The following is a 16,742-nucleotide window of genomic DNA, read 5'->3' as shown; positions in this document are numbered from 1 at the left end:
CTTATTTTAATTTCTGGCACCTATACTGTAAATTAACCTCATGATAGCCAGGGCAACTTGAAGACAGACCTCGAGAGTTTTTCAAACAGCATTACTGTTTAAACAGTGGAAGTGAAGACTACCTAACTTAACTTGGGGTGACTAGAATTGGAAACATAAGTAATTCTCTATTGCTACCAGGGAATTTCCACGCAATGATGAAGAGTTCAATCTTGCAGCTGCCATGAATAACTTCAACATTTCCTCATATTTCAGATGGCTCAATATTTACACCCTTGTAGCACATATCCCCCCCAAAAAATCCCCAAACTTCACTTCTAGAAGTATCTGCTCAGATTTTCAGTTATGCAACGCTGAAGTCTGAGGCACAGTCAAAGCTGACATAAATATAAGCAAGTCTTCTACACCTGTACTTTTAGTATAAAGTCTAATTTATTTTTGAGCAACATTAACTAATAAGCTTAATTGACTATCTGCAGAAGAAGCAAATATTCAAAGATGTAGAGAATTTTTGTCTTGAACAGTATCATGCCAAGCTGAATTTTTCATATTCAGAAGAACCTCAAGGTAGGAAAAGACTTTGATGTTCTTGTTTAGAGATCACCTGAAATGAACATTTCTCATTCAGGTACCACTTTACTGCTAACTAACAGTTTCACATAGTGAGCTTAAAAGCTGTACTTTGATATGCAGCTTTTCTGCTCCCAGCATCAGTGCTTCTAAAAACTCTCTCAGGAAACAAAATTGATCTCTGCCCACGTGTCCTTCAGATTCAGTTTATGTTTCAGTACATAAAGGACAATACTTAAAATTTCTTAAGACATACCTTTAACAGGATCTTGCTGTTTCTTTTTCTCTTCTGAATCACTGGGATACAGTCTTCCGTTAAGTTTCTTAACAGCTGTTTCATAGTCTTCATCTTAAACACAGGAAACGAGTGTAAGTTCTCAGGCACCCTTCTAGGTCAGAGAAGTCTCCTAAGCCCTTTCAATTCATAAGCCTAGCAAGTATGCGTAATTTTTTCTTATGTTTTAAGAGTTCCACAAAATAACAGGTAAGCTTTCACTTCTAGTTTTCCATGCATGTGCTTGAGTGTGCTGTAACACTTTTTCTCAGTCTAGACTGTTACAGATACATGGCACAGGTTTTGTTTTCAAAAAAACACATTTCTGACAGTGATTTTATTATGAGTACCACTACGCATATTTGGGAAAGAAGACTGAGGATCTTTTACATAAAAACTTGCAAGCTCAGGTATTTGTGAAAGCAGGCTTGTCTTCTCCAATTTTCTGTTGAATACAATGCTTCAGAACTTCCATTTAACATATTTGCTGCTAAATAAATTAAGAGTAATTTAGTTGCATTTGCTAAGATTTGACATAAAAGAAGTTCAGTTTTAGTATTTGGAATATGCTTTAGAAGAAAAGCCATTAGTCTAGCATTTAGGGAACTTGAGCTTGTTAGTTTTTAATAAAGACTCAAAATACTTACTGAAGTAAGTCTCAAGTATCTGATTATTCAGTCTTACCTAACCAACTGCCTTGCTGACACTCATCAACACCCACAACACACCAAGACAAATTCTTTTTAGTCACTCCTGGGCCTCCATTGTACTATTCTGTCTTGAAGACTTGAATGTACATCTTTGGCCATAAGGATGTTGACAGGATTAATTCCCATTGGTCCAAATAAAAGTATTTGAGTGTCTAATGGTTCCAACAGCATTCACAGAGTATCTCAAGTTGGAAGGGACACATAAGGATCACCAGCTGCAGCTCTCTGCTCCTTGCAGGACTGCCTAAAACCCAGCCATATGACTAAGCAAATTGTCCAGATGCTGCTTGAACTATGACGGGCTTGGTGTCCTGAAGAGCCTGTTCCAGTGCCCGACAGCACTCCCCTGACAGCTTTATTCCATTTCCTCATGTCCCATCACTGGTCACCAGAGACAGATCAGCACTTCCTTCTCTACTGCCATCCCTAAGGAAGTTGTAGATTGTGATGAGGTCACCCCTCAAGCCTTGTCTTCTCCAAGATGAACAAACCAAGTGACATCAGCTACTTTTCCTGAATCTGGGTGAAAGGCCTTTCCCCATTTTGGTCTCACCCCTCCAACAGTCTGATGTCCTTCTTACACTGAGGCACCCGAAACCGCATGCAAAGCTCAAGGTTGGGTTGCACCAGTGCAGTGTATTACACCCTTCCCTCACAAAAAGGTAATACAAAAGTAAACTTAGGCACTTCTTACCATCATCCTCGTCACTCACATATCCAGGCTTATTCTTGTAACAGAAGAATGTTGAAGGGAGTTTGAGAAAGTCAGCGAGAGCTCTCTGTTCAGGGGTAGGTGTTAACTCATAAACTATTATAACATCATCAGATGAAAGATTGTCTTCTGACACTGTTGTCTTCTCAGCTTTTACAGAAATTGAACAAACCATTAAAACTGAATAATTTCAGAGCAGGAAATAACATTAACCCCCCATTATTACAGAACTGAATTAATTCTAAGTGCCTACATATTTTCTGTTGATCCACAGGAAACAAAATTAAAGTTCCAGGATGCTAGGACACATAATCCTGTTAAAACTCAAGAAAGCTTAACATGCATGCCCAACTACATCCTGTTCTATTGCCTTTGGAATTCAAGTATTGGAACAGAAACATTTCTGCATCTTTATATTGTTATAAAGATTATTTAAAGAAGTTCTCATATCAAATAAAATACGGCAATGGAGAAAAGGGACAGAGGTGTTACATAGAGGTAAATACATAAACTTCAGACCTGAGAAAAGAAAAAGTGAAGTTGTGTACATGTCAAATTGCATTGCTTAAAAGTGCGTTAAGTTCTAGAAAATATTAAACAGCAACTGAATAGAACTTATTTCAGGCTACCTGTGGGAAATCTATTCTTTTTATTAGCTAATCTCAATTTACCATAATAGCTGTTGCTCAAACTTTTATTGTTACAAAAGTAACGTAATTTTTAGTTTCACCTTGTTGAACAACAAAAAATATTGCTTTCAGCCTATTTAGCTAGCTTTTCTAGCAAGGACAAATATCACTATCAATTTTATTATATAGCTTTTTACCCTCTCTCCTTCTACAATAAAGTGCCCATCCCACTGGTATTGAAAACAGTGCATGATCAAAGGTTAAAGCTGAAAGTAAAGCCTAGAGCAAACTGCAGATAAACATGTGGCTATAAGGACAAGCAGACAGCTGTGGAAAAAAATATTTGAGTTTATTATGAGAGAATGGAAGCAAAGAGGGAGGATACACCAATTTAAATATTATCTATGGTTTGGTTGGGCTTCTGTTTGTTTAGGTTTTAGCATTGTTTCGAGATGGTGAGTTTGGGGATAAAGGTGTGAAAAACAAAATTTGTTTATAAGAATTACCCCAGAAGCACATCAGTAGCCACACATCAGCTGTTTCTAAGAACAATCTGATTGCTTTAGTACCTCAGCCTATTTGTTCATGTTGTTCAGATTTGAGTTAAACCAGTCAGCAGAATAAAAAAAAAGTGGTCTCAAAAGCTCACTGTGCTTTTCATTAAAAAATATTTGATAAGTTTGTGGCACAATGTAGTCAGTGGAAACCTAAATCTTAAGCTAGAAATCAGTTCCTGAAAAACACTGATTTTCCTGAGCGTACAATTTCACAATCCTCATTGCAGGAGGAGACAAGGACAGAAGAGATTTGCAATGTTTACAGACATGTCCTTTAATCCTCTGATGCAACTGACACACTAAAATAAATCTGCTTTTTAAAAGCAGTTGTCTCACTAGTATCTGCCAGTAGATTAAGAACAATATAAAGAACAGTAAAGTAAAAGCAAAATCCCAAGTACTGATTCAAATTTATGTCTTTTTTCAAAGTATTCCCTCCACTGACTCAGTGGGCACTGACTTTGCCCCAACTGACTCTCCCTTTAATTACAAATTAATAATTTCAGGCATTTTAATATACCAGACTGTAGCTCAAACCCATTACCAGGACATACAGCCTTGTAAAGTAATCCTTTTTACTCACTTTTTTTTTTTTAGATCTACAGGCCTTTCTGAGCCTGTAGAAAGCAGATATATGATAAAACTCTTGAACAGCAAATTTTTATGTTCCTATCACAACAGCAGGCTATAGATATTTTCATACATTTTCTCAGAACGTTATACAAAAAACTCACCCTAGCTGATTTAAAAATTAAGTACATGTAGTAGATGTTATAAAGATATGCACGTATCTTGCATATTATCATGTGTTTTATTCTCTCAGATTAGTTAAGCAAATGTCTTAATTGGACTGAGTAAATTTGCACCAACTTCACTAGAGGTTTAAGTGTGGAGCATTTAGTCCTACAGCAAAAAAACAGGTTTCCTTAGGATTAGAGAATTTTCAAAAATTTATTTTTGACAACAAACAACTTCTTCCAAGTCAGCCAGGCAGACAGTAGAAGTGTGTGTTTCCTCTAATGTGAGCAGTAGAAAGCTACCTAGAAGACCCTAGCAACAGATGATTCCATTCCAGTGTTTTACCACCCTAATTGCTCATCCCGTTTGACAAACAGCATTCTCCAAGAGCTATCATGCAGTCTCTTTCAGTAGCCTTTGTGCAAATAGCTGAATAAGAGAAATATATTAAAAAGTCACTTCAGATTAACTGTTAAGGTCTCTGTGAAACTGATCTATCAAACACTAGACTAAGATTCTAGTGTTCCAAACATCCTCTCAAAGTGACAAGAGTTCAACAAAGATTACTGCTGCAAACAGCTTAAATACATCTTCACAGGCAGCTGTGAAAACAAAGAGCCATGCATACCTACAACATATTCTGAAAAGAATCTTGGTTTTAGGATAATAGAACTTTCTACTTTGGGGAAAAAAATCCACACAAAATATCATTAGCATGTGAAAGAAACAAAATTAAGGGCAATATCATGCACAAAAATTTTCAACTGTGTATTTTCGCTTTTATTTTAACTGACATTAAGACCAGGTAGGTCTAAATGTCTCCAGCTAGTCACAATAGTGATATTTTTTCTCATGCATTTATCAGTGAATATCTTCTGGCTATAAGAAAAAAGCGCCAGAGTTTAAACCCTAATGCATGTAGCAGCTACAGTAACATGCAACTAACACGACTCAAACTTGTAAAGCACTGTTGTGGCTTAACCCCAGCTGGCAACTAAGCACCACATCCCCCCACCACGGTAGAATGGGGAGGAGAATCATAAGTAGAACTTGCAGGTTAAGAACACTCTAATAATTGAAACAGAAGTAAAATACAATAACAGTAAATAATAATAATAAAAGACAAAATAAAACCCAAGGAAAAACAAGTGATGCACAATACCTCTGCTCCACCACCTGCTGACTCATGCCAGAGCCCATCCCCACACCCCGACATTGCAGGTAACTCCCCTAGTTTATATACTAGGCATGATGTTCTGTGGTGCAGAATATCCCTTTGGGCAGTTTGAGTCACCTGTGTCAGCAATGCTCCTCCCAGCTTTTTTTGTGCACCTCCTCACTGGCACAGCATGACACAAAAAGAATCCTTGACTTAGGATAAGCACTATATAGCAGCAGCCAAAACAGTGTTATCAGCATTATTCTCATAGTGAATCCAAAACACAGCACTGTACCAGCTCTTGAGAAGAAATTAACTCTATGCTAGCTGAAACCAGGACAAGCACTTATAAAAAGCTCATGATCTGACCTGAGAAAAACAAATGCTTTTGCATGGAGGTGCAGAACTACTCTGAGGTTAAATTTTTTTTGAGTGTTGCTCTAGCACAACTCAGAAGCCTCTCCCCTAAAGACGTGCACCATGAGAAAGCCTCATACGACATTTGTATTGGGTAGCCTTGAAAACCTAATTTAGAAAGGACTTCTCAAAATCTTTTACTACTAAGTCAGAAATCAAAACAACGCTGACAAGAACTTACACTGAAGACAATTGTCAACTGTAAATAAATCACTAAATATATAATCATAACCCAATTATCAGAAGAGTAAAAGAACAGCCTGAAGCACCAGAGAGACATACTTTTTTTGTTTCTTTAAACACATCCCCCCCACTATACACCCCCAATATAAAACCAAGATCAATTTGAGGTAGGAATAGCTCTTGCATGTATGCACTGGCATAGAATGCCTAATCACTTCACATTACATATATCAAATGATGAAAATAGAATTGAATTGTTAATAAATGATGCACAGATAGCACAGGGATGCCTAAAATACAGAACAGGTGGTTTTTAGATAGTGCATACAGAACAGGAGTTCAGTGTTTAAATAAGAACAGCTTCTCCAGAAATACAACTTTGGGGAAAATGGTGTTTGGAATGACATTTTGAAACCTTTAAACAATGCAATACACTACCATTAGAAGAGTGTCTTATGCAGACTAAAAATTTGCTATTTAAAATTAAAATACTGTTGAACTGCATAAGCCGAGTATGCTTACAGTAAGCACGCTTGCAAGAAGCACCATTAGCAACGTCTTACAATGACTTATAATAAAACTATAAGCTGTAATGGTTTTGTTTACAGGTCCTGAACATAAACAAATCAGTTACTCAGCAAGAGTTTTCTAACCAGCTAAGGTGCACTTCAAATTATATATTTAATAAACACATAAGCAGTAGCTAAGGAGTTAGCTTTCTCATTTCTGTGCACTCCTTGTTTTTAAGACACTTAACGCTGTTAGTGTTAACTGCAGCAGTTAACACTGATAATCAGGAGATTGAACTGAACATTTCCACAGAGGCTAAATACAGTCAAGTGTTTTATTGGAAAACCTATCTCAAGATCTTCAGGCGTATTTCACTGACATGGAGTACAAGACCTCAGGCACTATGAGACATTCTCTGACAACAACACAATATCATTTCTCTAGAAAAGAGCCATTTAACAGATTCAGTGTGTACACTTAGCAAAAGTGTGATGGAGAAGTGCAAGGCAGCTACCGTCAGAAAATAAGGCAAACAGAAGCCAAAAGCTTGAACAGGGCCATCCATTGTGCTGGCTCATGTAAACATAGTAAGGGCTAAAGACATTCTTTTACAGGACAAATACAGTAGCCAGACACACAATTTTAAGTACTCTCCTTCAGCATGCATGTTAATCATAAGGATTACTGAGCCAACTGCTTTGACACAGCTGGGTTACTGTCCATGCCCGCTAGAGTGTTTTTATCACACATTCAGTGCAGTATGTAAATACCTTTACTATCAGGTTGCAAGGAGGATGTGCTTGTCCAAAAGGCCATTGGATTAGATTTAAAAAGGCTAAAATTAAATCCTAAAAAAATAAATTGTTTGTATATAAGTGTTTACCTGGAATTTTCAAAGGATAAAACAGACTTATCTACATTCTGTAAGTATTCCACAGTCGTACTTCCCAGCAGATTTCATCTGTTAATTCTACACAAGTTTACAACCCATGTGAATAGACTTGCAGCTACCATCTTCCACCATCTTCACTTTATTACACTGTAGCTAATAAATAGATGGTATGTGTTCATAATTCTGAGACATCCCATCCTTCTCACAAAGACACTTCAGCACATGATAATGGTCACGTCACAGCCACAACTTCTGTAAGCACACCTTTTTCAGACTGTGACAAACTGTGTAACTGAGGACGCAATCACACAATCTCTTCTCAGGCTAAGGAAGCAGACTAATATCTGGTTTTAAGCTACAAAACTGAAATTGCTGAGGCCAATATTTAAGACTTGAAACAAAGGTACATAGTATTTTAGAATAGCCATCTGCTCAATCATGGGGATAATTAAAATTTTAACTGAAGCATACATTAGCTGTTCTCACACTTTATGACTCAGGGCAAAGGCTCAGGTACCTACAAATCAGCCATCTATTTAAGTCTCACAAAGTGAGTCCACAGACACTTTGAGCATTTAAGTCCAAGATTCAGATACAGCACTTCAGAGTTACAGCTCCCTACCTGAAATCCCTGTTCTCAGTAAACAAAACTCCATCCTGCATCACACACTTTCATTTTTATACAAAAATACTTATGGCTTAAAATTCTCTCATTTAGTTGAAACTCTGGAGAACATATAGATACCTGCATTAGAACTGAAAGAAACTATGTATTCTCGAGAAAATAAAGAGTAATGAGTAGCACAGAGCTGGCTGCTTAATAAGTCGTGTAGTTGAATAAATTACTACTTCAATTGACACTCACCTTTTTCCAGAATTCTAAATGAGAAGTTAGAGGGACCATCTTGTGTTGTAGTAGGAAAGTCGTCTACCTTGCTATCTACAGGCTTCTGAGTAGCATTAGAGCTTTTCGGTGGTTCAGAGACTTCTGGTTCTTTTTGTGCTGTGTTCTGAGATGCTGGAATATGGCTTTCAGGTTTTTTTGGAGGATTAAAACTGAAGCCAAAGAGCGAACCAGTGGCTGAAGTATTTCCAAACGTGAATGTCTTTGACTTTTCATTACTGAAAATGCTCTTGACAGATTCAGATCCAAATACAAACTTTGGAGGAGAAACCACTGTTTTTGTTGGTGTTTCAGAAGTGTTTGACACCTCTGCAGCCTCTACAGTTACATCAGAAGTACCATCACCATGGCTGAGGTCAGTTCTTTCTCTGGTCGTTTCTTCTAGCACAGCTACAGCGTTTTTACCACATGGAGATTCCTTAGGTGTATTGGCACGAGAAGAAAGAGGTGTTATCAGTGTCTCTCTCTCTTGGGCACGCTTAGCTTCATCAAAAGTTTGCTTAAATGAGTCTGCAACATCTTGCAGCTTAAATCGCACAGCTAGAAGTTCTACTTTCCTTTCACCGTCTGCAAAGTCACATGCAGTCCACACCCATGCTCTATCAGATCCTTTCATCTGCTGCAAATTCATATCTGGTGTTATTCTATGATTGGCACAGAGTTTTAGTACCTGGTCCCTTCTCATTACTATACGCACTTGTTTGTTGTCGTAGTTCTGTAATATCTTGATATCCCCAATACCTCTCTCTTTCCACTGATTTGCATCTTTGTCATATCTGTAGAGCTTAGCTCTGTGACTGAAGACAACTTGCTCATTTTCCTCACCACTAGTCACCTCCACAAGATCAGGCAGAGGCACCACAGGTTCAAAGTACTGTCCATCTCTCTCTTCTTCTTGAGTAACATCAGAATCTTCATCTGTGCCTACTGATGTTCTACTTTGATTCTGTTTGGCAGGAGATTTGCACGGGCTCAAGGCAGATTTAAAGCTGAAACTAAAACCAGTGGTAGACTCTCCAAATCTAAACAGATTTTTCCTTACAGGGCTACTTGCAAGAGGTGTTGCATATACAGAACTATTTACACTATCATCCAATGCTTCTCCACGCAAGTCATAGTTATCCCATTCCAGAGTAGGGCCAGTACTTTCAGCATGTGGCTTTATAACCAGATCAGAAGTACTGCTGGCACTAACAGAGTTGACATTTTCCTCTTCTGACAGTTTAGTCTTGTCATCTGTCAAAAAAGTTTTGAGATCTTTTAAGCCACACTTCATTTCTTCTGCTTTCTGTATAAGCTGAGCTGTCCTACCTGTATCAACAAGTTTATGGGGTGTCTGCAGTGGTATGTCTAGCAGTAGCCTCTGACATTCTTCAAACTTCTGTTTGAACTCCTCAGCCTGCTCTGGTGTCTTGAATTTTGCTGCCAGATGTTCCAACTTTGCATCACCATCAGAGAAGTCATTGGCCATCCACATCCATGCTTTGTCTGAGCCAGAGAGCTGTTTCAAGTTCATTGTTGTTGTTATCCAGTGATTTGCACACACCTTCAGTACCTGCTCACGACGCATCAATATTCTTACTTTCCCGTTAACTTCATTTTTAAGAATCTTCAGATTGCCGACCCCACGTTCTTTCCACTGGCTTGTTTCTGGATCAAACCTGAACAACTTTACTCTTTGGGAGTATAACACTTTCTCATCTTCCTCTCCTGTAAATGGTTCTATTTTTTCAGGCATCTGAACTATAGGTTCAAAATGGATATCATCCTTCTCACCAAGGTCAGCAGATGTGTTTGCTTTGTGATCCATTTTAGAATTCTGTGTAGAAAACAGCTTTTCACCTGCACCTGAAAAGCCTTTGAAGTTAGGGTCCTTTTTGCCAAATTGAAAGCCTGCCTTAGGAGTACTTTTTGCAAGCTCCGCAAAAGTGGAAGTGCTATTTTGCCCAAAAACAAAGTCACCTTTCTCCTTGTCTGCTGTTTCTTGAAATTGGAATCCAATTCTACTATCTGAAGGCAGTTCCTTTTTGTCTTTTTCATCAGTGCTTTTTAAGAAGCCAGTTGTACACTCTTTGGATGGATCATCTTTCTTAGTGGTATTTTTACTAGATTCCTGTATCCCAAACTTAAATCCACCTGCAGGCACTTGCATTGAAAAGTTAAATCCTTCCTTTGCAGACTTAGATTCAGTATCAGAAGAAATCTGAAATGTAAACGATGGTGTCTTGCCTTGCTCAAGACCAAACTTAAAGCCTGTTCCCAACTGTCCTCCATCAAGTTCAGGTAATTTACTTTTCAAGCCAAAAGGAGGAGCTGACAAAGCATCACCAGCTGGCTTACCAGATGGATTTGGTGCCTGGCAGGCTACACAGGCTGGTGAAGATCCTTCATTCCTCACAAGACAAGTACTACAATCCCACTGCCCTTCTTTTTTAGTAAAAAGCCCTTCAAACCCATTTTTCTGTGGCTTACTTGTATCAGCAATGGAACCAAACCCAGGAGCAGGGGATGCCTGAACAGTAGGTATAGGCATATTTGGTTGATTCTGAGGGTTAGGACTCTGACAAGAACAGCAGTTCACATTTTTTGCTTCGTTTCGGACTAGGCATACAGAGCAGTCCCACTGACCTTCTTTTTTAGAAAAAGCAGTACTCAAGTCATTTTGAATAGCCTTTGGAGCAATTGCTTGGCCAAACTTAGCAGAAGTTTGTTGACTAGATACTCCTGTATTACTTTTGTTTGGATTCTGGCAGGCAACACACTTGGAGGCAGTGGGTTCATTTCTTTCTGAACAGACACTGCAGTCCCATTGACCTTCCTTTTTAGCAAAAGCAGATCCAAATTTGTCCTGCACTGTGTTACCACTGGCTTTGAAACTTACAGAGCCAGTTAATGGGGCGTCATGTGTTTCCCACACATCTTCATTTGGATTTTGACACGATACACAATTCTTTGCAGTTGCTTCATTTGGAACTAAACCTACTTTACACTCCCACTGATCCTTCTTCATGAGATGCTGCCCAAACCCACCAGAAGAATAGGCTTGCTGAGCATCCTTTCCAAATGAAATAGTAGGGCCAGATGCAGCTGATGTAGCTGTAAGGCTGCTTTTGCTGTCAGATTCACTGCTCACCCCATCTTTCGGGAACTGAAAGCTCAAATTCAGGGTTCCAGAAATGGATGTGCTAGGCTCCTTGATGTCCTGATTTGTTGTTTCTTTTGCGGTTCCACTATTCTGAGTCACAGATGCGTCAGCATTTGATCCCAGGGATTTTAAAATATTCTGGGCCTCCTCAAACTTTTTTTTGAAAAGCATTGCTTCCTCGGGCGTTTTAAATCTAATTGCGAGCTGTTCTGGTTTTGGCAACTCGTCTGCATAATCTAAAGCATGCCATACGAATGACTTATCTGATGTAGCATTTGGAGTTAATTTCATATCAGTATTTATGTAGTGATTTGCACAGATTTTCAGCACTTGGTCTCGTCTCATTAAGAGACGAAATTTGCCAGATACTTTATGTTTCAGTATTTTCACATTTCCAATTCCCCTTTCTTTCCATTCTTTAGATTCTGCATCAAAACGAAAGAGCTTGGCTCTGTTGCAGAAGAACTCTTCTTCATCTTCCTCACCTGTCTTTACTTCAATCTTATCAGGGAGTGGCACCACAGGATCAAAATGAGGACCATCATCATCCTCATCTCCACCATGGTTGCTTCCTCCCTCTGTTTCATGACTTCTGTTCGCCAAATCTGAATTTGAAGTCATAAATACAGGTTTGCTTGGTTCTTGAACACTAAATGTATCATTCTTCTCAAAAGCCAGGTTTTTGTGTGCATTTTGTCCCATGTTCTCTCTAAGAGAGATGCCTGGAATATGCTTATTGCTAAAATTGAAGATATTTCTTGAACTATTTGTGTGATCATTAACTGGCTTTTGTTCAACGTATCTATCATCCTGTAAAGGTTTATCAGATGTCAGAAGATCCAAGAGGCTTTCTCTGCTATTATAAGGTGCATTAAGAGGCTGTGGTGCTACTTGAGGGGGAGAAGAAAAGGTGAAGTCTCCATCATTAGACTTGAAGTTAGGTTTAAATTTAAAAGTTGGTGTCTGACTTGGCTGTGCTGGTGTTGGCAGAGGTGTTTTTGATCCTTCAGTTGTTCCCGGCTGTCCAAATTTAGGCATCACTTTTGATTCTGCGGGCTTTAAAGTTGGTGGCGTGACTGAACGGTTTGTGAAATAGCCTGGTTTAGGCAATGTTGGATTTGTGCTTGCCTGTGGAACGCTGTAATTGTAATAGTCATCACCCGCACGAGGAGAAATGAGCGCAGTACCAGGAGAATCAAAACGTAGAGGTGGGCCGTACATTTCTTGGGAAAACATACAACCAGAAGTGTTTTGCAGAGGTGGTGTATGCATTGGTGGTTGATAGGAATATATATGTGGCTGAGGTGTAAGTCGGTTCATGCCATAGACAGGAGGCTGAAGAAAAAGCAGAAAACAAGTGCTTTGCTTACTATGACAACACAGAGGACAAAATCCTACTTGTGCTGAAGCCCGCATAACATGTACTCTTAAAAGGAGGGCATACTTTCATACAAGTTTAAATCTAAACTAATTTTACCTTAGTTTAAACTGATTAAACCTTGAAGGGCATTTGAAAACAAGCATTGAAAAAGGGGCACAATGTGAGTGGGCTGCTTTTTTATGGAAAAAAGCCTTGAAACTCCCATTTTCTTTTGCCATACTACTTGGAGGGGGGGATAAAGCGCTATCATACATACTCTGTAGGAGAAATGTACTAACATACAGCAGATATTTTGCTGGCTTTTCCTCCCAGACTCCACATCCCAAAAATTAGGCAGAAAGACAAATTAGTCTTGGACTAGCAGTCCAAGTTAACCAAATTCTGCATAAGGAACTGGAATTACATCCAACTATGTATAGAATCAAAAGCAGTCATTTTTCAGGAGGTCACTAGAAGCAGCTGAAGTGAGTAGATTTTTCTCACCTTTGTTGGTGTTACATTGGTTGCGGCAGTTCCGAGAAGATACTGAGAGTTATAGGCAGGAGACTGGCTGTAGAACACAGATGGACCAGTGGTAGCAACTAAAAAGGAACACCAGGAAAACAAAGTTCACACTTGATCATTTTTTGTTGTTGTTTTGAATGGACTCTCCATAGCAATCAGTTTTTAATTGTGAATCATTAAAACATTTTGGCATTATTTTCAAAAATTTAGCTAAGCATCTAGGTACGAATTCTGCAGGAACTTGCCTGTTAATGGTGCTTCATGAAGATTTTGTGCTCTCTGATAACCGTCTGGCATTGTATCTGTTCCATAGTTTTCAGCAGACCAGCGAGAAGATGCATTTGTGTTGGAATTGTTAAGTTTCATTTCTTGCATTTCATTCTGTCAAGGCAGCGTTCCAAGCAAGAGTGTAAGTATGTATCACGCAGGTATTTATAGAATAAAACATGATCCCTACCCTTTTGCTATTTAAACACATTTTCAAGCTCAGTGGTGGCAGTAATTTAAGAAATCCCCAAGAAGTACTTGCCAGAATCATGCAGGATCTGCCCATGCAGTACAAAGTACTAACATCGTGTTCCAAAGCCAGAACAAGCCAGTAAAAAAAAAAAAAAAAAAAAAGAGCCAAATGGATGAGAACCAAACTGATAAAAGCAGAACTCTGCACATACAGTCCCCAGATGGGGTGCATCAGCGAACCTGCCTAAGTCCCAAAGAGAAGTTTTAAACAATAGATATACTCTTGTACTCAAAGGCCAACTGTTTTTCACTGAATATGGTGACAAAATTTTTACCTTCAAAGCTTCCACTTGTTGACAAATCATTTGAAGTATAGATTTGTGATCTTCTGCCCACTGAGGAGGAGTTTTAGGAGAAAACTAGGAAAAAAAATTTTATTGAATCTTGTGAATTTTTCTTCAGACATAATAATTCCCTGAAATAATAACTGGCCAACATACCTTGTAGCTCTTAGTTGGAGAAAGAGAGAACTTAGTTGGTGATGGAGTGGAATGTTTCGTTGCTGAATCTACAGTTCGTGACAGACCATTTCTGAAGGCAGGACTTCCCTCTTCAACATTCTCGCCAAGTTCCTGGATCACTGTATCTAGCACTTCCCTCACAGTTTCAATAGACACGGGCAGCTAGAAAGTTATTTGAAACATGAGTCATGACTGCAATTCTCCCTCAGAGCAAGACAGATTACATTCAGAATTCTGGCTGAACAATTCACAAGGCTTTCATTATACAAATACTGATTTCTTTTTCAGAAAAGCTCTAAATCTGTTAAGATTCACATAAGAAAACAATTCACAAGCAATTATATTTTTTCAAACTATCAACTTGTATAAAAAGGCAGTGGCAAAAGCTATTTGTTTACATTAAAGCTTTCATCCACAGAGTAATCAGGATAATACATGATCTGGTAGGTTACAGAAGTTACCCAGAGTTTAACCTGCTTTAGTGCAAGGACTAGTCTAAAAATGTAACCTAAATGCAAACAGCTTCATTTTGAAACAGTAACCTAAGCCCCTCTGTGTCTTGAAAAAAGTTCTTAAAGCAAGAATTACTTACTTTCTCAGTTACTGACATATCTGAGGAGCTTTCCGCAATGATCTTCATTAGATAATACCTGGCTTTAAGAAGATAAGTTTTGTGCTCCTCGTGTTCTTCTGGCAGCATGGCATCATTTTCGATCTCTTCTGCCTTCCTTTGGAAAATCTAAAGAACAGGATGCAGATTAATTAGTATCAGTCAGAAGGCAACTGAATAAAGGAAAGCATTTCAGGGTAATGTAACTTACAAACTTACCATGGCAAGATTCCAGTATGAAACCACATTCTCAATAGCTTCAAATGCTAACAAAGCATCATCAGTTTTGCCATCAACTGCATCCAACATGGCAAATGCTATATGTGCCTCTTCTTCATATGCTGCAACCTGAAAGACCTACAAATAAAGTGAAGGACAACTCATACCTAACAACGGAATGACATTTTTTCTTATAATACAGGGAGAATTCTTTATCAAGAAAGTTTGTACTAAGGGTGTTCAGTGCCTTCCAATCGTAAACATGATTTCAAAGGTAAGACTGAAGTTGTAAGGAGAGGATTTTCCCCCTTTATCAAACGCTGATATTACCGAATCTCATCATTAATAGTTTCCTAGTAACAACGTGAGTTGCACAATGTAGACAAAAATCCCTCAACTATGTACATTTCTGACACAGACCTTCTCTTACTTCAGCCTTGGCTTAATCAATCTGTACCTGAATGTCTACACTATGGAAGTGTTTGAAGAGAGGATCAGTAGGTTCAGAAATACTCCTCTTCTTTTTGATAATTTCCAGCATAGGCAAAACTTTCTTCCAGTAATAGACACTTCGTCCAATGTATTCCTTCTGGTCATAGAAAGAGTTCCGGTTGATTCCCTGGTGAAGAAAACGGAACAGAAGCACATGTTCTTTCAAAAAGTTCAAGTCAAAATGCTATTCATACAAATCCTTCTATTTTCTTTAAAAGTTTCAAGAGTCCTTCTCTGACACTAAACAAAGCTATGTAAAGTAACATACACGTAGAAAATAACATTGCAGTTCAAACCAGTACTTTATAGAGGGACTATTATAGAGTGACTAGAGCAACAAATTTGCCTAATAAAATTAACAGCTGTTCTCAATATTACATACTCATCTGATCCCTTGTCACCCAAGTCTGTTCATAGTTTGGAAAACAGAAAAACATTTCTACATATTTAAAACCAAACAAACAATCTCAGCTTACTGTTTTTTGCAAGCTTTTTGCCCAATGTATGATTAAGGCAGGTTGCAGGCCATGCTTCTCCAGTGTCCGCAGAGTACTTATGCCACGCTGTACAGTAAGCCTCAGTTTTGCTGCTGTTCCTGGTCTGAATATCAGAAGAAACATTTCTTCATTAGCATTTAATGTTTCTCATCTGTTCACATAGCATTTACTTGATGAATACATCCCACGGTTTTTAGTTCTAACCTGCCTTGTTTAGAAATGCATTGTTAGAAATTAAAATTCTATTTTTACAAGTCTTTCAAACGTATCAAGTCCCTACTAGAACAAAGCTTCAATTTCCAAAATACTTAATTTTTCAAGAATCTATTGGGACCAATCAAAGGTGCTCGAGCTCCCTTTATGGAGCTTGATCAAATATCTCCAAACTGAAAAAGCCTTACATTGATTTTCTCTGAAGAAGGGTACGAACAGCATCCCACCAGGATCTTTGGTCTTCAGTATAGAGTTGTTTGCACACTGGCAATGGTAAGAATTGAGGCTGATGTGCACTGTAGTGAGAATTAAACTTCTCTTGCAATTGCAGGTTGCTAGTGAATACCACCCCAAGTAGGAATACCTATTTTTATTAAAAAAAATAAAAAGTATTAAACAAACAAACAAAAAACCCCCTTAATTTATATTGTACATTAAAAAACTTG

General features: G+C 38.3%; 1 protein-coding gene across 6 annotated transcripts in view; it reads right to left on the bottom strand.

Moving 5' to 3' along the window:
• Nucleotides 1–16,742, bottom strand: part of RGPD4 (RANBP2-like and GRIP domain containing 4) — a 32,908-nt gene that overhangs the window by 5,982 nt on the left and 10,184 nt on the right. For 4 of the 6 annotated variants that reach the window (XM_017817346.1, XM_017817348.1, XM_017817347.1 and 1 more), the window contains exons 11-23: nucleotides 16,485–16,660; nucleotides 16,063–16,186; nucleotides 15,552–15,713; nucleotides 15,095–15,232; nucleotides 14,858–15,004; nucleotides 14,245–14,427; nucleotides 14,080–14,163; nucleotides 13,531–13,666; nucleotides 13,265–13,362; nucleotides 8,217–12,735; nucleotides 7,230–7,307; nucleotides 2,249–2,416; nucleotides 827–919 (exon numbers count right to left, since the gene is read on the bottom strand). In XM_017817346.1, the coding sequence (XP_017672835.1) occupies nucleotides 827–919; nucleotides 2,249–2,416; nucleotides 7,230–7,307; nucleotides 8,217–12,735; nucleotides 13,265–13,362; nucleotides 13,531–13,666; nucleotides 14,080–14,163; nucleotides 14,245–14,427; nucleotides 14,858–15,004; nucleotides 15,095–15,232; nucleotides 15,552–15,713; nucleotides 16,063–16,186; nucleotides 16,485–16,660 (6,106 nt within the window). The remainder of the gene's footprint in view (nucleotides 1–826; nucleotides 920–2,248; nucleotides 2,417–7,229; nucleotides 7,308–8,216; nucleotides 12,736–13,264; nucleotides 13,363–13,530; nucleotides 13,667–14,079; nucleotides 14,164–14,244; nucleotides 14,428–14,857; nucleotides 15,005–15,094; nucleotides 15,233–15,551; nucleotides 15,714–16,062; nucleotides 16,187–16,484; nucleotides 16,661–16,742) is intronic. The other 2 variants (XM_017817349.1, XM_017817350.1) reach the window with 1 other exon arrangement.

Source organism: Lepidothrix coronata, unplaced genomic scaffold, assembly GCF_001604755.1.
Source record: "Lepidothrix coronata isolate B3197 unplaced genomic scaffold, Lepidothrix_coronata-1.0 Scaffold60, whole genome shotgun sequence".
Taxonomy (NCBI): domain Eukaryota; kingdom Metazoa; phylum Chordata; class Aves; order Passeriformes; family Pipridae; genus Lepidothrix; species Lepidothrix coronata.
This window is presented reverse-complemented; position numbering and strand designations above follow the sequence as displayed.